This window comes from Hippopotamus amphibius, chromosome 5 (assembly GCF_030028045.1).
Source record: "Hippopotamus amphibius kiboko isolate mHipAmp2 chromosome 5, mHipAmp2.hap2, whole genome shotgun sequence".
Classification (NCBI taxonomy): Eukaryota; Metazoa; Chordata; class Mammalia; order Artiodactyla; family Hippopotamidae; genus Hippopotamus; species Hippopotamus amphibius.
The window spans coordinates 64,272,299-64,293,587 of record NC_080190.1 but is presented as its reverse complement, the minus strand read 5'-3'; the positions used below and the strand labels follow the sequence as shown (position 1 = coordinate 64,293,587).

The 21,289-nt window shown below is 40.3% G+C and overlaps 1 protein-coding gene across 5 annotated transcripts in view; it reads right to left on the bottom strand.

The window, feature by feature from the left end:
* Positions 1 to 21,289, bottom strand: part of ASCC1 (activating signal cointegrator 1 complex subunit 1) — a 110,672-nt gene that overhangs the window by 23,501 nt on the left and 65,882 nt on the right. For all 5 annotated transcript variants that reach the window (XR_009053722.1, XR_009053721.1, XM_057735005.1 and 2 more), the window contains 2 exons: positions 15,881 to 16,005; positions 2,177 to 2,262 (listed from right to left, as the gene is read on the bottom strand). Coding sequence is in view for 3 of the 5 variants with exons in the window: in XM_057735005.1 (XP_057590988.1) it covers positions 2,177 to 2,262; positions 15,881 to 16,005 (211 nt within the window). In the remaining 2 variants the exon portion in view is untranslated. The remainder of the gene's footprint in view (positions 1 to 2,176; positions 2,263 to 15,880; positions 16,006 to 21,289) is intronic.

The window sequence follows — 21,289 nt, the reverse complement described above, 5'->3', positions numbered from 1 at the left end:
CCTTCTGATCTCTACCTAAATACTCAGCATCTTTATGGAAGAAACAATGCTAATTTGTGAGCTTTAAATCTTTTTGTTCTGATTCAGGCTCTGCTACTATCTAGTGGTAACCTCTGGCAAGACACTTTAACCATATTGGATCTTGCACCCTCAGAGAGTAAAATGAGAAAATGGATTAAATAGTTTCCAAGTATCTAGCTGGGCCCAGCTCTACAACTCCAATTAGGCATTAACCGTAAGGGTACAACTACTATAGAATGCTTTCGTCAACACTAGAGGGAGCTACATCCATGTCATCTCTGGGGTGGGTGAGGAAGATTTCCAAGCCAAGCATCTTTAAATGGAAAACTGACTTTAGAATGAGAGAAATTAAATATCAAATGAGAGATTCATACTGTTCATACAGCCACTTCTCAGGCTCCCTGCTGCTACTTCCCTCTTATAGATGTCAAAGCACCTCACACTCGACTTGCATCAACATACCTTTTGGGCTTTAATTCTAATTTCAAAGGAACCAAGTTGGTCTGAGTCATTTCAACAGACTTTTTTCTCCATTCATCTAGTTTCTTTCTTAATCAAATTAACAAAACAAAAAAGTAAAGTAATTAATGTATTATTTAAAAAGCCCCAGGAGGGACTTCCTAGGTGGCACAGTGGGTAAGAATCCGCCTGCCAATGCAGGGGACATGGGTTTGATCCCTGCCCCAGGAAGATCCCATATGCCGCAGAGCAACTAAGCCTGTGTGCCACAACTATTGAGCCTGTGCTCTAGAGCCTGTGGGCCACAACTATTGAGCCCATGGGCCACAACTACTGAAGCCCACATGCCTAGAGCCCGTGCTTTGCAACGAGAGGCCACCGCAATGAGAAGCCCGCACACCACAATGAAGAGTAGCCCCCACTTGCTGCAACTAGAGAAAGCCCATGTGCAGCAACGAAGACCCAATACAGCCAATAAAATAAATAAATTTATTAAATAAATAAATAAATAAATAAAAAGCCCCAGGAAATGAGCTAGAAGAGGAAAAAGATTCATATCACAATGAAGCTATGGCCTGGGAAAATAAGTAAAGTTAACTGCAACTGAATTCATTAGCAGCTCGCCTCTCAAGCTGAAGCTACAATAGCTACTTTGAAGACAAGAAAATTACTCAAAGAGTGAAAAGGTATCAAGGAAAAGAAGGAATCAACAAAGCTCTGCAATGTGGGAGCAGGAATACCTGCCTAAGTGCGTGCTGTAGTTGCCCTGTTGGGCTCTGCAGTGAGAAGCTTGCAGCTGCTGAAGAGTGATGTCATTAATTAGAAGCAATGGGGTCACATTAGGCATTTGCCAAGAAAACTGTCAAGTGACAAGATAAGGGAATGAAGGAAGGAAGGAAAAGGAAAAAAACATTTCTAAAGCTAGAGCTTATTCTGAAGTTGTTATATACACACTCTCCCTCCCAGCTCCAAAAAACACCCATGGCCTTGAAAAGGCATGACCTACACCATTATAAAACAAGTAAAATGAAGAATCAAAAACCTCTCCTTTGGTATCAATTTATGTTTCTCTATGCCCAGAGGCACAATGGCATGTTACCCTGATAGAGAGGGCATAAACTGTGGATGTTACAGACTGTGGTCTGTGGGAGAAAGATAAATGCAACCCTGAAGAACACTTTTTATTTAAATTTCATAAGTTAATTTAACACTCAGAAGCAAATCCTCAACAGTCAGAAATGGACCACCTACTTTTTAGCATATGGGCTGTTCCTGAGTAAAAATAGATTCTACAGGAACTTTGGAGAGTGACTTTGTGGGTGAAGAGAAAAATCTACTAGAATAAAACAATTCTTTTTCACTTAAAAAAATGCATACTCAGTCCTCTAGAGGTAAAATACAGAGCAAGACTTACAAGGTTAGAATCTTCTTATTCCTATGGATCCAAACAGTCACTATACTTGTTTCTTAAATCATCAATTTCAAGTACTCTAAGAGATACCAACAGCCTTAACAGGTCAAAAAGATTTCTCTTTTAGGACAATGAAAAAAAATTTTTACAGTCCTTTCAATCAATAATCCTCATGGGAAGTATGAGAAAAATATACTTTATTGTTAAAAGGAGAACCACTTATCATCCTCCCTTATTTTAGGACACGTGCCAAAGGATTTCCAATTCACTCTGTTTCACACTGACCTTTAAAATGTTTCGGCCATCAAATGATTCTCTTTCCTTGAAGATGTATTTGCCATCCGCTGAGTAGAGGTTGTACCTTCCTTCAGCTGTAAATATTCCAAAGACAATGTTAGAAGAGAAGCTTCAGTTATGTATCTGTCTATTTCCTCCTGGACTTATATAAGGAAAACTAGCAAGATCTTCACGTGCTACCTGGAAAGTGACGTTATATGGAGGGGAAAACACCAGGCTATGAGTCAAGAGACCTAGCATCTAGTCTCAGCTCTCTCACCAACTCATTCAACATATATTTATTCATTCAACATTGTCCAAGTACTCATTGTACGTAAACTATATATCTAACCATATTCTTAGGCAAATTATGTCTCCTCTATAGACCTCAGTTTCTCATTTACAAAGTCAGAGGTTAAGTCTAGGTGATTTCCAAAGGTTCCTTGCACTCTAAAACCCCAAGATTTTGGATAAGCTACATGCATTTTTAAACACCTAAAAATATACAAAAGTTCCCACATTAGCTAGTCAAAAATGCTCACAACCATGCTTTGGGTTGATTTAAGGACTCCCCCCAAAAGAGAAAAATCTCTTCAGCTGCAACCAAAGGTATCCTTACATTCTACACAGAAATCTGCAAATCTATGACTTTAATTTCATCAAAGCCGTGCTCTTAACTCCTTGCATTAATTTAGCTCACTTATCCCAAAAGATGTCCTTCAAACAGAGCAGAAAAAAGGATATCAAAGGAAAGGGATATCTGGTAAGAAAAAGCAAAACAATGTATTCTATGGCCTTTTCAAGAGAAAAACACAAGACAGAGAAGAATCTAGGGTATATAAAATTCAAAGCATCTTCAAGAATTATTTAACTATCAGAATATTTTCTGAAATATCAACCCTTTCCTGCCCACCAATAGACACTCAAAACTATTTGTATTTCTACTTTTGAGTATATACTCTTTTATTTTATATAAATATGGAGATTATCACGTCAGAATTGATAAAATACATCCCAAGTGCTTACTCCATGAACATAATATATTTTAGTTCCCACTGGAACTACACCTGGGTACTACAGGGCTATTTCTCTAATGAGAACTATTCTCTTAATCAAAGATCCCAATCCCATGCGTACTTCACAACTTAAAAATAGGTCCCCTGTTAAAAGCAGATGTGAAACTTTAAAGAAAATTCATACTAAGTAAATGTCAATAAAAAAAGCAGTAATGGGGACTTCCCTGGTGGTTCAGTGGGTAAGATTCCAAGCCCCCAATGCAGGGGGCCCAGGTTCGATCCCTGGTCGGGGAACTACACCCTGCATGCAGCAACTAAGAGCCCACATACTGAACCTAAGACTCAGAGCAGGCAAAATAAGTAAATATTAAAAAAAAAAGGGGGGGGGGGGAAGAAAGATGGCGGTGAAGTAGAAGGACATGGAACGCATCGCTCTCCACAGATGCGTCAGGAATACACCAAAAGACGCAATAATTCCCACAGAGAACCAACTGAACACCAGCAAATGACCTCGGACACTAGAAAGGACTGCAAAGATCCCAACATAAATGGGTAGGACGGGGGGAAAAAAAAGGGAGAAAGAGGAGGAGAAGAAAGGAAAGGGATGGGTCCCACACCCTAGGGCGGGGGGATCTGAAACAGAGGGGAGATTGCCGAATTTGGGGAAAAGTCCCTTATCTGACAGGGAAACCCCTTCTCCAATGGGGAATTTCCCTGGTTCAGAAGGGAGGCATTTGGGACTGTTCAAAGAGGGTGAAGTGGCTGAGCTGTGGCAGACGGGAAAGAGTGAGAAACACATGGAGAGTCCACACCACAGCTCAGCATATCCAGACTGAGACATCGGTTCACAGCTGAACGGGGGTCTGGGAGCTGGAACGTGGGAACTGGAGAACTGGTTCAGAGTGAGAAACATTGTTGGCATTGGGGAGACGGACTCAGAGGACAGGAGGGAAGAAATGTGCAGCGGAGAATGCCTACCACGGAAAGCTGCTGACTCACAAGCAGCGGGGAGGAATTGCGGGTGTAGCAGCCGAGAGCCGAAAGTGTCCACAGAGTGGCCCAGCTCTGGAGACATTCTGTTTACACCTGAGCCACCGGTGTCCCTCTGCAACAGGCACCGCCACGGCAGACTGAGCCTCCGTGACCCAGGCAGGGTGCCCTGGGGGAGCTGTAGCAGGGGGAGGAGCCGTGGTTGGAGTCACTCTCAGCCTGAGCCACCCAAGCCTCTGTGACCCAGGCAGGGTGCCACTGCTCACTCACCCCCAGGGGAAGGAGCCACTATTGTACCCTCTCTCTCCCCACACACCAGTGCTTACAAACAAACAATAAAGGAAGCTCTGCTGGTCGCAGAGTAATACAAAAAGCCCAAGGCAGGTAGAAGGACACTTACAGCTGAGACCCCAAGGAAACAGAAACATTATTATTAATTCTATTGATCTGGTTCATTCTGGGGTCAGTTCTAGGTTTTTTTTTAAAATTTATTTTATTAATTACGATCTTAGTCCTAAGGGACCTACACGTTTTATAACATTTTTTATTCTATTTTTCATTCTATTTTTATTTTTAGCCTTTTATATATTTCTATTTCTAGCTAAGTTTTTTGTAGTGCTGACTGTATCTCTCCTACCTTCTTTTCATCTCTATCTTTCATACATTTCTATTTCTCTCTTTTTCTTTTCATATTTTCAGTCACACTACACTCTTCTGTTGACCAGTCTTCTATTCTTTTTTAGTTTAGTTTATCTTAATATACTTACAAGCAATATTATCGGTCTGCTCTGTTTCCTTGTTTTATTCTCCAGATGACACACTGCTTTGGTTTTTATTATTAGGTTTTGTCTTTATCTTAGTTCTAAGTATAATTTTCTGATTTCATTCTGAGAATCTTCAGTCTGTCTCGTGGTACTCTTGCTCTTTATTATATTTGATTCTAGCTTTCAAAATCTCCCTGGATTTGGGGGGGGGGGGGGTTGGCGTTGAATTTCTGTTGGTTTTCTCTTTGATTGTCTGATGGCATACTGGGGTTCTTCTGTCAGGTCTTTCTAGGGTCTTATGTTCTACTGGATTCGGTATCTGTGTGTCTTACACATGTATGTGTCTCCTTGACTTAGTATTTCTTTGACTCGACACTCTGCCATTAGTCTGGGGCTTGGATAGTCTTCTTTAAACCCCTTTATTGCCGGAACAGGTAACTGTTGAAGTCCGGACTACTCCATCAGAAGTCAAGTAGGAGGGTCTGGGGAGGGAGCACTGAATCCAGGATGCTAGACTACTAGGGAGTCCTCAGACACAGGGAAGATTAACTGCAGAGAATTCTCACAGAGCCCTGTATTAGCGACTAAGACTCAGCTTTGTCCAACTGTCTGCAACTGCCAGTGTTGGACACCTCACACCAATCTACAAACAAGACAGGAACACAAACCCAACCATCAGCACACAGACTACCTAAAGCCATATTAATCTCACAGATACCCTAAAACACACCTCCTGACACGGCCCTGCTCATCAGAGAGAAAAGACACAGAGCCACACACAGGAAAGCAGACACCAGACCCCCCGCCACCAGGAAGCCTACTCAAGACACTGGACAAACCCCACCACAGGGGGCAGAAGGCAGAAACAAGAGGAATTACTACTAGGCAGCATAGGGAAAGGAGACAGCAAATCCTATAAATTAGACAAAATGAGAAAACAAAGAAACACCATGCAGGCAAAAACCCGACAAGACCAAATAAATGAAGAGGAAATAGGAAAATTGCCTGAAAAATAATTCAGAGTAATGATAGTAAAGATAATCCAAAATCTCGATAACAAAATACAGAAAATACAAGAAACAGTTAATAAGGACTCAAAAGAACTAAAGAGCAAACAAACAGTAAAGGACAACAAAATAACAAGTTAAAAATATTCTAGATGGTAAAAATAGCAGAATAACTGAGGCAGAAGAATGAATGAGTGAGTTGGAAGACAGAATGGGGGAAATAACTGCCACAAAGTAGGAAAGAGAAAAAAGAATAAAAAGAATGGAAGACAGTCTCAGAGACCTTGGTGGCAACATTAAGCGCACCAACATTCAAATCGTAGGCATCCCAGAAGAAGAAGAAAACAAGAAAGGGTCTGAGAAAATATATGAAGAGGTTATAGTCGAAAACTTCCCCAACGTGGGAAAGGAAATAATCAAGTCCAAAAAGCACAGAGAGTCCCATACAGAATAAACCCAAAGAGAAATACACCGAGGCACATATTAATCAAACTAATGAAAATTAAACACAAAGAAAAAAATTTAAAAGCAGCAAGAGAAAAGCAACAAATAACATATAAGGGAAAACTCATAAGGATAACAGCTGATCTTTCTGCAGAAACTCTGCAGGCCAGAAGGGAATGGCAGGACACACTGAAAGTCCTGAAAGAGGAAAACATACAGCCAAGAATACTCTACCCAGAAAGAATCTCATTCAGATTTGATGGAGAAATCAAAAGCTTTCCAGACAAGCAAAAGTTAAGAGAATTCAGCACCACCAAACCAGCCTTACAACAAGTTCTTAAGGAACTTTTCTAAGTAGGAAACACAAGAGAAGGAAAAGACGTACAAAAACAAACCCAAAATAATTAAGAAAATGGTAATAGGAACACACATGTCAACAATCACCTTAAATGCAAATGGATTAAATGCTCCAACCAAAAGACACAGACTGGCCGAATGGATACAAAAACAAGACACTTACATATGCTGTCTACAAGAAACCCACTTCAGACCAAGGGACACATATAGACTGAAAGTAAGGGGATGGAAAAAGATATTCCATGCAAATGGAAGTCAAAAGAAAGCTGGAGTAGCAATACTCATATCAGACATATTAGACTTTAAAGTAAAGACTATTAAAAGAGACAAGGAAGGACACTACATAATGATCAAGGGATCCATCCAAGAAAAACATATAACAATTGTAAATATCTATGCATCCAGCATAGTAGCATCTCAATACATAAGGCAAATGCTAACAGCCATAAAAGGGGAAATCGACAGTAACACAATAATAGTAAGAGACTGTAACACCCCACTTACATCCATGGACAGACCATCCAAACAGAAAATAAACAAGGACACACAAGCTTTAAATGACACATTAGACCGTATTGACTTAACTGATATTTACAGGACATTCCATCCAAAAAAGACAGAATACACTTTCTTCTCAAGTGCACATGGAACATTCTCCAGGATAGATCACATCCTGGGTCACAAATCAAGCCTTGGTAAATTCAAGAAAACTGAAATCATATCAAGCATCTTCTCCGACCAGAACACCTTGAGACTAGATATCAATTACAGGAAAAATACTAAAATACAAACACATGGAGGCTAAACCATATGCTATTAAACAACCAAGAAATCACTAAAGAAATTGAAGAGGAAATCAAAAAATATCTAGAAACAAACGACAATGAAAACACAATGACCCAAAACCTATGGGATGCAGCAAAAGCAGTTCTAAGAGGGAAGTTTATAGCAATACAGTCCTACCTCAAGAAACAAGAAAAATATCAAATAAACAACCTAACCTTACACCTAAAACAATTAGAGAAAGAAGAACAAAAAAAATCAAAGTGAGCAGAAGGAAAGAAATCATAAAGATCAGATCAGAAATAAATGAAAAAGAAAGGAAGGAAACAATAGCAAAGATCAATGAAACTAAAAGCTGGTTCTTTGAGAAGATAAACAAAACTGATAAACCATTAGCCAGACTCATCAGGAAAAAAAGGGAGAAGACACAAATCAACAGAATTAGAAATAAAAAAGGAGAAGTAACAACGGACACCACTGAAATACAAAAGATCATGAGACACTACTACAAGCAACTACACGCCAATAAATTGGGTAACCTGGAAGAAATGGATAAATTCTTAGAAAAATACAATCTTCCAAGACAGAACCAGGAAGAAACAGAAACTATGAATAGACCAATCACAAGTATGGAAATTGAGGCTGTGATTAAAAATCTCCCAACACACAAAAGTCCAGATGGATTCACAGGTAAATTCTATCAAACATTTAGAGAAGAGCTAACACCTATCCTTCTCAAACTCTTCCAAAATATAGCAGAAGGAGGAACACTCCCAAACTCATTCTACAAGGCCACCATCACCTTGACACCAAAACCAGGCAAAGATGTCACAAAAATAGAACATTACAGGCCAATATCACTGATGAATATAGATGCAAAAATCCTCAACAAAATACTAGCTAACAGAATCCAACAGCATATTAAAAAGATCATACACCATGATCAAGTGGGGTTTATCCCTGGGATGCAAGGATTCTTCAATATACGCAAATCAATCAATGTGATACATCATATCAACACACTGAAGGATTAAAAACAAAATGATAATCTCAACAGATCCAGAAAAGCTTTTGACAAAATTCAACATCCATTTATGATAAAAACTCTCCAGAAAATGGGCATACAAGGAAATTAACTCAACATAATAAAAGCCATATATGAGAAACCAAAAGACAACATCGTTCTAAATGGTGAAAAACTGAAAGCATTCCCTCTAAGAATAGCAACAAGACAAGGGTGCCCACTCTCACCATTATTATTCAACATAGTTTTGGAAGTGTTAGCCACAGCAATTAGAGAAGAAAATGAAATAAAAGGAATCCAAATTGGAAAAGAAGAAGTAAAACTGTCACTCTTTGCAGATGAAATGATATTATACATAGAAAACCCTAAAGACTCTACCAGAAAACTGCTAGCACTAATCGATGAATTTAGTAAAGTAGCAGGATACAAAATTAATACACAGAAATCTCTTTCATTCCTACACACTAACAATGAAAAAGCAGAAAGAGAAATTAAGGAAACTCTCCCATTTACCACTGCAACAAAAGAATAAAATACCTAGGAATAAACCTGCCCAAGGAGGCAAAAGACCTGTATGCAGAAAACTATAAGACACTGTTGAAAGAAATCAAAGATGATACAAACAGATGGAGAGACATACCATGTTCTTGGATTGGAAGAATCAACATGTGAAAATAACTGTACTACCCAAAACAATTTACAGGTTCAACGCAATCCCTATCAAATTACCAATGGCATTTTTCACAGAACTAGAACAAGAAATCTTACGATTTGTATGGAAATGCAAAAGACCCCAAATAGCCAAAGCAATCTTGAGAAGGAATGATGAAGTTGGTGGAATTAGGCTTCTTGACTTCAAACTATACTACAAGGCTACAGTGATCAAGACAGTATGGTACTGGCACAAAAACAGAAAGGAAGATCAATAGAATAGAATAGAGAACTCAGAGCTAAACCCAAGCACATATGGGCACCTTATCTTTGACAAAGGAGGCAAGAATATACAATGGAAAAAAGCCTCTTCAATAAGCGGTGCTGGGAAAACTGGACAGCAACATGTAAAAGAATGAAACTAGAACACTTCCTAACACCATACCCAAAAATAAACTCAAAATGGATTAAAGACCTAAATGTAAGGCCAGACACTATAAAACTCCTAGAGGAAAACACAGGCAGAATACTAAGACATACATCAAAGCAAGATCCTTTCTGACAAACCTACTAGAATAATGGAAATAAAATCAAGAATAAACAAATGGGGGCTTCCTAGGTGGCACAGTGGTTGAGAATCCGCCTGCCAATACATGGGACACGGGTTCGATCCCTGCTGCAGGAAGATCCCACGTGCCGCAGAGCAAATAAGCCCTTGCGCCACAACTATTGAGCCTGAGCTTTAGAGCCCGTGAGTCACAACTATTGAGCCCACGTGCTGCAACTACTGAAGCCCACGCGCCTAAAGCCTGTGCTCCGCAACAAGAGAAGCCATGGCAATGAGGAGCCCGTGCACCGCAACGAAGAGTAGTCCCCACTCACCGCAACTAAAAAGAAAGCCCGTGCACAGCAAAAAAAAAAAAAAAAAAAAAGACCCAACACAGCCAATTAAAAAAAAAAAAAAAAAGAATAAACAAATGGGACCTAATGAAAATTTAAAAGCCTTTGCACAGCAAAAGAAACCATAAACAAGACTAGAAGGCAACCCTCAGAATGGGAGAAAATATTTGCCAATGAAGCAAAGGACAAAGGATTAATCTCCAAAATATACAAGTAGCTCATGCAGCTCAATACCAAAAAAGCAAAGAACCCAATCCACAAATGGGCACAAGACCTAAATAGACATTTCTGCAAAGAAGACATCCAGATGGCCAACAAACACATGAAAAGATGCTCAACATCACTAATCATCAGAGAAATGCAAGTCAAAGCCACAACGAGGTATCACCTCGCGCCGGTCAGAATAGCCATCATCAAAAAAGCTAGAAACAATAAATGCTGGAGAGGGTGTGGAGAAAAGGGAACTCTCCTGCACTGTTGGTGGGAGTGTAAGTTGGTACAGCCACTATGGAAAACAGTTTGGAGGTTCCTTAAAAAACTACAAATAGAACTACCATATGATCCAGTTATCCCACTCCTGGGCATATATCCAGAGAAAACCATAATCCAAAAAGAAACATGTACCATAATGTTTATTGCAGCACTATTTACAATAGCCAGGACATGGAAGCAACCTAAATGCCCATCAACAGATAAATGGATAAAGAAGATGTGGCATATATATACAATGGAATATTACTCAGCTATAAAAAGGAATGAAATGGAGCTATATGTAATGAGGTGGATAGACCTAGAGTCTGTCATACAGTGAAGTAAGCCAGAAAGAGAAAAACCAATACTGTATGCTAATGCATATATATGGAATTTATAAAAAAAAAAAAACAGTACTGATGAACCCAGTGACAGGGTAAGAATAAGGATACAGATACAGAGAATGGACTGGAGGACACGGGATTGGGGGGGCAGGGGGCGAAGGGGAAGCTGGGACGAAGTGAGAGAGTAGCATAGATATATATACACTACAAAGTGTAAAACAGATAGCTAGGGGGAAGCTGCTGTATAACAAAGGGAGATCAACTCTACGATGGGTGATGCCTTAGAGGGCCAGGACATGGAGGGTGGGAGGGAGTCGCAGGAGGGGATACGGGCATGTATGTATAAATACAGATGATTCGCTTTGGTGTACCTCAAAAGCTGGTACAAGAGTGTAAAGCAATTATATTCCAATAAAGAGCCAAAAAAAACAAAAACAAAAACAGTAATGGGGACTTCACTGGTGGTGCAGTGGTTAAGAATCTGTCTGCCAATGCAGGGGACACAGGTTTGATCCCTGGTCTGGGAAGATCCTACATGCCATGGAGCAACTAAGCCCGTGTGCCACAACTACTGAGCCCGTGTGTCACAACTACTGAAGCCTTAGCACCTAGAGCCGTGCTCCATAACAGGAGAAGCCACCACCATGAGAAGCCCTCGCGTCACAATGAAGAGTAGCCCCCGCTAGCCGAAAGCAGAGAAAGCCTGCGTGCAGCAATGAAGACCCAACACAGCCAATAAATAATTAATTTTTTTAAAAAAAGCAGTAACGAAATCTGCAGATTAAAATGTTTAACAACAGGTTCAAAATCTGTAAGTAAGAAGCATTAGCCATAACGGGAATGTGAATCAAAACCACAATGAAGGACTTCCCTGGTGGTCCAGTGGTTAAGAATCTGCCTTCTAATGCAGGAGACATGGGTTTGATCCCTGGTTGGGGGAACTAGGATCCCACATGCCACAGGGCAACTAAGCCCGTGTGTTCTAGAGCCTGTGCACCACAACTAGAGCCCACGTGCCACAACAAAGAGACCACCAAGAGCCACAAGGAAAGATATGTCACAGTGAAGACCCTGAGTGCCACAACTAAGATCCCAAATGGCCAAATAAATAAATAATTTAAAGAAAAAAAAAAAACCACAATGAGATACCACTTCACACCCCAAATGATGGCAATAATAAAAGGCAGATAATAACAAGTGCAGACGAAGATGTACAGAAATTGAAACCTTCATCTACTGTCATCTCCCCTTATTCATGGCTTTGCTTTCCATGGTTTCAGTTACCCATGGTCAACCGAGCTCTGAAAATATTAAACGGAAAATTTCAGAAATAAACAATTCCTAAGTTGAATTGTGCACCATCCTAAGAAGCGTGACCTGTCCCGTCTGGGAAGTGTCATCCCTTTGTCCTGCGTATCCCACAGTCTCAGTTATCAGATTGACAAGGTATTGCAGTGCTTTTGTTCAAGTCATCCTTAATTTATTTAATAATGGCCCCAAAGGGCAAGACTGGTGATGCCAGCAATTCAGATCTGCCAAAGAGAAGCCATGAAGCGCTTCCTTTAAGTGAAAAGGTGAAAGTTCTTGACTTGATAAGGAAAGAAAAAAATCATATGCTTAAGTTTGCTAAGATCTACAGTAAGAACAAATCTTCTATCTGTGAAACTGAGAAGAAGGAAAAAGAAATTTGTACTAGTTTTGCTGTCACACCTCAAACTGCAAAAGTTATGGTCACAGTGCATAGTAAGTGCTTAGTGAAAACGGAAAAGACATTAAATTTGTACAGTAAGAAATTCTGAGAGAGACAGATGGCATTCACATAATTTTTACTATATTGTTTAATTCTTCTATTTTATTATTAGTTGTTAATCTCTTACTGTACCTAGCTTATCAATTGAACTTTATCATAGATATGTATGCATAGGAAGAATATAGAATGTGGTATGTGGTTTCAGGCATCCACTGGGGATCTTGGAATGTATCTCCCACAGATAAGGGGGAACTACTGTACTGCTTGTGGGAATGTAAAATGGTGCAGCCACTTTGGAAAACAGTCTGGCAGTTCCTCAGAAAGTTAAACATACTGATATACTATGACTCAGCAATTTCACTCTTAAGTATATACCTAATAGAAATAAAAACATATGTTCACAGCAGCATTATTCATAATAGCCAAAAAGTGGAAACAACAGAAATGTCCATCCACTGATGAATGGATAAATGTGGTATGTCCACACAATGGATTATTATTTGGTAATAAAAAGGAATGACATTTCATACATGCTATAACAGGGATGAAGCTTATAAACATTATGCTAAGTAAAAGAAGCCAGTCACAGAAGATCACATATTGCATGATTCTATTTACATGAACTATACAAGAGAGGCAAATTCACTGGACAGAAAGTAGACTGGTGGTGCCTAAGACTGAAGAGTAAGGGGAAAATGGAGAGTCACTGCCAATAACTATGGAGTTTATTTTTGGGGTGATGAAAATGTTCTAAAAATTTATTGTGGTAATGGTTACATAACTTACTATACTAAAAATTATTGAATTAAATACTTTAAATAGGTAAATTATATAGTATATGAATTATATCTCAATAAAGCTATTATATTTTAAATGTCTGTCAGTAGGAAAGAATAACTAGACTGTGAACAAAGAACATTTTCTTATATGAAGCTCTGGTGCCAAATGAATATATATCTGGATCCATACAATTTAAAAGATACAAATTCCTATATAATTCAACTTTTTTATGTTAAAAGGTTAGTTAATAATGGTGCATGCTATAGTTGTAATAGCTCTGAACTAAGATTTAAGGACTAGGACAGATGCAGAATGTACTACTGATAGTATTAACTGTCTAATAACATACTGCACTGTCCAAAACAGTAGCCACTAGCCACAGGTGATTATTAAAAAAAAATTCTTTTTTGGCCATGCTGTGTAGCATGCCAGGATCTTAGTTCCCTGACAAGGGATTGAACTCGTGCCCCTGCATTGGGAGCTCGAAGCCTTAACCACTGGACCTCCAGGGAAGTCCCTATTTGAATTTAAATTAATTAAAATTAAAAGTTCACTTTCTCAGTCTCACTAGCCAGCCATCTTCAAGTCCTCAATAACCACATGTGGATAGTGGCTACCATACTGGATTTCACAGATATGGAATATTTCTATTATCACAGAAGGTCCTATTGGATGGTGCTGGATACAATGTAACTTCTGAACCAATGAATTAGAGTGTACTTTATTTTTTTTAATTTATTTATTTATCTATTTATTTGGCTGCACCGGGTCTTAGTTGTGGCATGCCGGATGTTACCTGCAGCATGCATGCGGGACCTAGTTCCCTGACCACGGATTGAACCTGAGCCCCTTGCATTGGGAGTGCGGAGTCTTAACCACTGGACCACCAGGGAAGTCCCTAGAGTGTACTTTAGAATTCTGAGCCTCTGTCTTTACCTGATGATGTTAAAATGTACACCACCTCAGGGTATCTAACAGTGTTTTCCAAGATTAAAACTGACTGTCCAGAACAAAATAAAAACCACAAACTCCTTTAAATGTTCCCATTAGATAACTTACATTATAATATATATCAAATATTCCAGAAAAATTTTTTTCTGGAATTCCCAATGTTCTTCTGCAATACCACTATCCAAGTGAAAGAAATGTATTCCATCAGAACAAGAAGAAATATAGAGCTTCAGATTCTATTAACTATCCTGAGTCCATAGGTTTTGACTGAGTCATTTGAACCTTTTTTGATCTCAGTGCTCTGAAAGGTAAAGCAGTGATTTATTTAGAAAAGTCTTAAAGAGAATACAATTTAGCATCATAGAACAGTAACAGTAGAGCTAAGAATTGGATAGCTACATATGTCTTAGCCCTACAATGGTTCTAACCAAACCAAACAACTTACAGCTGAGATCTCTGATATATATCTGAAAGAAATTAAAAGGTGTACTCTGGCAAAAAGGGACACAAAAACTGTCCTAAACTATAAATCTCTAAATAGTTCATGGGTTCTGATGGAGTCCTCTTCTGATGCAGAACTTCTTAAACCAAGGTCAGGGTCCTAATAAATGTAATAAAAAACCTGAACATGGGTTTTTGGTGCTAGTATATTTTAAACAACAGGCCTTTGAACAAGAAGCTACACATAATCTGAATTTGTAGCTCCTAATCAGATAAATGCTGAATGTGCTAGACAGTTCTTACTTGGTGGGTGGGGATGGGAAGAAAAATAATCATTATTAAAATGTAGATTATTATCCCAAATAAAGGGTTAAAACAAGGCATTTTTATATGAAGGCTTAGATTCATGAGGGAAAAAAACATTACTCTAACACAAGGTTTTTCAACCTTGTTGCTACTGACATTTGGGGCTGAATAACTCTTTGTTATGGGGGGCTGTCCTGTGCATTACAGAGGGTTAAGCAGCATCCCTGACCTCTACCCATTAGATGCCAGTAGTAACCCACTCCCAGCCCCCTAACTGTGACAACCAAAAACATCTCCAGACAATCCAAATGTCCTCTGGGAGGCAAAATTACCCCTAGTTGAGAATCACTGCTCTAACATTTACTTTTATTATAATCTTCTTTCTTTTTTCAACAACAACAACAACAACAACAAAAAGCTGCCATGTATTTCAATGGGACATACTTACACTAAACCAATTATTCATTGTTCACCTAAAATTTACTTGGGCATCCTGTATTTTTATTTGCTGTATCTGGCAACCCTATGTGCAACAGAAATAAAAGATTTGGAATGCTACAGTCCCATGCTAGATATGTCCTTGCTCACTTCCACTGTGCTCATCAAAACAAGCTAATGGATCTCAAACAGAAGATATACCAGAGATTCTTTGATAGCCCATTCTCTTCAAACTCTAGGGATATCATCAGGTCTTGCCAATCACTAACTGTGCTGTGGTTCTATGAAGCACTTACCATTGGGGTCTTTCCTGAATAGAGTATTCATGACTGTAGCATGGAGTTTCACACTATTCCACTCTTTCACTATTAGTCCAGATGCCTGAAAACGTTCCAGCACTCGATCAACCAATTCCTGCAGCCTGGAAAAATTGAAGAAAGAAGTTCAGAAATCTTAGTAAACTCCTAAACCCTGATTACTAATTCAACATTTTTGAAGCATCTGCTCTGAGCCAATCACCATATAAGGCCCTCAAAAGAAGAGGAAATAAGTAAGGCTGCAGTCCCCACCATCATGAAGTGCACAACTTTGTGTGGACAACAGACCTGGAAACAACTGCACAACCTCATGGTGAGTGTTAAGAGAGTGATCAGCTATATTTGGAGGGGTCAGGTTTTCACAGGAGGTTTAAGCATGGCCTGGAAGGAATATGGAAGTTTATCATTTTGGAAATCTGGTGCAAGAAGCCAGGCTCAGCAGAGAACTGCCTAAAAGAAAGTGCTTTATTGGTTCATCCAGTCACAGAACTAAAAGCTACTGTGGTTGATGTGTTTCTGACAGGGTCAAATGAGATCTGGTACAACTCTAAGACATTTGCTCATTGGGAAGGAGCATGCACTGTGAAAATTCCAGCAGCCCTGGCCACTACATCAGTGTTCAATGAGGTAGAAGTGTAGTACCAATGAAGACAACTACAGGAAAGTCCATGGGCCACATGACTGATGCCCCAAATGCACTCAACCTGGCTCTAAGCACTAAGGGTTCTACAGTGGGTGAGTTCTATCCTGATGATGGCTGTTCATTCCAATATCTCCGCCAGAAACAATTCTTACACAGGAAGTTTTCACTCTGTTTAGGTGTTTTGATCAAAAACTTAAAGAACTCTCTTCAACATTTCTTGTAAGTCTAGTCTAATGGCAATGAACTCCTTCAGTTTTTGTTAGTCTGAAAAACTCTTTATCTCCCCTTCAATTCTGAAGAACTTTGCCAGTTGTGCCACGCATAGGGGGCCATTATCCCACCAAGGGTGTGGTGGAGCAGATCTTGGCCCTAGGCCTCAGAAAGCAGCCATCTTCTGTGACCACCCACTCATCTGATGGTGAAGTTCAGCCTGTAGCTTTCACATAGTGTGCCCAAACGTCCAACCTGAGCCTGAAGTTCTCTCTGAACACAGGTGCTGATGCGGAGGTCTGCATCAAATGACAGAGCAGTGCAGCTGACGAGCGCACGATTCCTTTCAACCTTTCCCTTGGCTTTTTTTGGGATTTGTGCTGTACACTGACTTTGCAGGCTTAAAATCTTTCATTAGTCACCAGTACACTAATGAACAATAGATTTCACATTTTTTAGATTTTACATGCCACACACCACTTCTTTTCCCAGATGCAAGTGGCCTTGAGACACTTGTAGCGTTTGTGAATCTTCCACTGCTTCTTGGGCCACGGCTTGTGATAAAACACTGTGGCCCAGTGAGTGGTTTCTCCTTCGGCAGGCCTGGATGGGTATCTGTTTTATGTGACATGTGGGCCAAGCCCACCTTGTGTGGCCCATTTGTGGGAGTTTTCCTAAGGCCACGAGGCAGAGTCTCTCTGCTTGCAGCAGCTGAGTTGCTCAATGCCTGTCTCCACATGGACAGCAGCCTCTGGTACCCCTACCCCCTAGTTACCTTTCACCCATTTAGACATGGGCAAAACAACCCTTTTCTGCTTGCAGTCATACGCTGCAGCAAGAGGGAGTTATCTTCCCCTAGAGATTGAGTCAGAAGCACAAAGGACTCTTCTCCCTTTTGTGTTTTTCAGGCTCCAAAATTCCAAATTAATCTTCTTATAATTCTAACTTCTCTACCTTAATTGTTTTTACTTTGTCTACTAACCAAAGAATATTTAAACATGAGTAAGCTATAATTTTTTTTTTTTTTTTTTTTTTTGCCACACAGCATGCAGGATCTTTGTTTCCTGACCAGGGATCGAACCCATGCCCCCTGCAATGGAAGCATGGAGTCTTAACCACTGGACTGCCAGGGAAGTCCCAAGTAAGCGATAATTAATAACAAAATAAATACGTATACCCTCACCAGTGACCTCCAGAAACAGAACACAGGGCTGGGACTAGGGTGAGACAAGTGAGGCTACTTGACTTAGGCACAAAATTTAAGGGGTGTCAAAAACACAGCAATCGAGAGAAATAATGTTTTCTTTAAATAAGATAATGTTTTAATGCAATATTTTTAAAAATCAAAATTAATGCAAAAAAATTCATGATGAACAAGATACCAAATTTTTGAATGAAGGCAGGATCAGTATTACTGAGTTTTCCTTTTGCCTCAGTACAGCTTGGCACAGGACACACTAGTTCCTCAGGATGCTCACTGCTCTGGAGACCCCAGTGATTCCCTGCTGTCTGCCAGAGCATCTACTGGGGCAGCCTTATGTCCTCACACTCCTCAACACACACATTTTCCCACCAGGCTTCCTCCACTTAGCAACTCGCCAACTGCCGCCTCTTGTGCCTTCTGTTACCTGGGTCCCACAACCCCCACTCCCCCGTCCTTCCACCTGTGCAGATTTTATTATCCTTCCAAGCCAGATTCAAATACCACTTTTCCATGAAGCCTTTCTAACCACCCTAAACACACCCCACACCCCCATACCCGTGAGCAGTGATTTTGCCCTTCTCTGAAATGCTACCCCACTATGTGGGTCTACTTATTAGCCTTCTCAGGGGTAGACCCTCAATGTTTCAAGTTTGTCTGTCTTGTTCCCCTAAAGATTGTCTGCTCCTCAAGAGCATATCTGTCTTATATCTGCCAGAGCACTATTATACTAGACTTCCAGTAACTACTTGCTATGATTGGTTAACTGATGGATTTGATTGATTAAAAAGTGAGAGCTGAATGTAAAAAAATAAAATAAACATGGTCTTGAAGGACCATTAAAGATCTGCAGATAAAACCAGGGAAAGGACACTTCAAGCAGAAGAAATAATGTGCAAAGATGCTGCAGCATGCAAGACTACAGCTTACCTGGAAAACTAACAATTATTAATTACTGTAACAGAGTAAGAGAAAAGGTACAGTGAAGATGAGCAGGATGTAAATAGTGGTCAGACCATGGGAAGCCACGGAAATCTTTTAAAAGGGAATGATGTGGTCAGATATCTATTTGTGAAACTGACTCTGTAGCACAGTGGAAAATGGTTTAGAAGGGGAAGAGACCAGCTGTCCTGAGGTCAGCTAGGTGGTGCTAATAGCACTGACAGTAGAAATTACAACAAAGACGATGTGTCAGACACTATTCTAAGCACTTTATATCTGTTAAATCATTTAATCCTCATGATAAATTATTATCCCTACCTTACCAATGAGGAAACTGAGGCACAGACAAGTTATAAAACTTGACCAAAGTCACATAACTAATAAATGATAGATCCAAAACAAGAAGCCACGCAGTCTGGCTTCAGAGGACAAACTTCAAGGACCATGCTATAAAGGAGAAAGGGATGAAGATCTAACTATGGCAGGGGCAGTAAGAACCGAGACAAGGGAATGGATTCAATAGAGCTTGTGAGGGGCTTCCTAGGTGGCACAGTGATTAAGAATCCACCTGCCAATGCAGGGGACACGGGTTTGATCCCTGCTCCAGGAAGATCCCACATGCTGCGGAGCTACTAAGCCTGTGCGCCACAACTATTGAGCTTGCGCTTTAGAGCCCGTGAACCACAACTATTGAGCCCACGTGCTGCAACTACTGAAGCCCATGCACCTAGAGCCTGTGCTCCACAACAAGAGAAGCCACAGCAATGAGGAGCCCGCGCAGCACAATGCGGAGGAGCCCCCACTCACCGCAACCAAAGAAAGCCCACGCACAGCGAAAAAAGAAAAACCCAACACAGCCAATTTAATTAATTAATTAATTAAAACAAACAAAACACATTTAAAAAAAAACAGAGCTTGTGAGAGAGGCGCTCGGGCCCTCAACTACGGCAGTGTTATAGCAGAGGAAACAGCTGAGAGCCATTCCCACAAGTCCGCCTTAAATGAGCAAGTGGGTCACTGACCAAGGTGGGGAGTGGTGGAGAGGGTTAATAATGTGTATATTTTTGCATGTGTGGCACCAGATACCGAGTGGGACGTGTCCAGGGGAGAAATGGAAATAACAAGCCTGAAACTCAAGAGAAAAATCTGGGCAAAAGACACAGGTTTGGGAATCATCAGTGCAAAAACAGTAGTTAAAAGCATGGGATAGATGCAGTCACAGGGTGAGGGGGAATCAGAGCAAGCAAGAAGAGCACTAAGGATGGAGCCTTTATGGGACGCTCCTATGTAAGGGGCAGAGAAGGAACCAGCAAGGACAATTGATAAGGATGAGGAACAAGAAAAGGAAAACTTCAGAAAGGCTGAAAAGAGAATCACAAGGGAGAAAAAAAGAATAATCAGTATAGTACAATGCTAAAGAAAAGTAAGTAAGAAAAGGAGCAAAAAATGCCTACTTATTTCTTACAATCAGAACATTATTAGAGGCCTTTGCTAGAGCAATTTCACTGGCACACTAGCAACGGAAGCCTTACTGCAGAGGACCAAGGGAGAGGCCAGAGAGACAGGGAGGGGACACATACATAAACTCAAGAAACTTGCACAGAAGGGAAGAAACTAACTGCCTGGCTAATTAGATACAGAATTGAGGGCAAGCTGTTTGCATTTATTTTCAATGAGAAGAAAGAGTTGAAAATACTCACTGACAACAAGAAACTATCCAACAGAGAAGGAAGATGAAACTTTAGGAAACAGGAAGGATCAAAAGAACAAGATCTCAAAGGAGACAGGAAGGACTGGTGTGAGGAATGCGATAGGAATATAAAAGATGAGCAGAACACGTCCCTGCTCTTGAGCAACTTACCTTCTGGTGGAAGGAGACAAACAGTAAACAAACACACATGTACAACATCAGGTGGTGCTTAGCACCATGAAGAAAACACAATGGAAGAGAGGGAGGAGAAAGGGATTGAGGGTAAGTGTACTATTTTAGACATGGTGATCAGGAAGGCTTCCCTGATAAAGTGACACCTGAGCAGAGCCCTAAGGGAACAGCATTCCAGAGAGAGGAAACAGCAAGTACAGTCATCTGAGGCAGCATACGCATGGCATGATGGAGGAACAGTAAGAAGCCAGTGTATGGAATGAAACTGTGGGGAGAGGTGATGAGGTGGGAGAGGAGGGAGGACCAGGTCACAGGGGCTTACATAAGGCTCTTAGGACTCTGTAATGACTTTATCTTTTACTGAGTGAGGTGGCGAGCTTTTGGAAGGTTTTCAGCAGAAGAATGATATGATCTGATGTTTTAAAAGGAAACCTCTGGCTGCCGTGTGGAGGACAGACAGTGGCGGAGGCAAGGATGGAAGCAGGAAGGCAGTTGAGAGGCTGTGGCAAC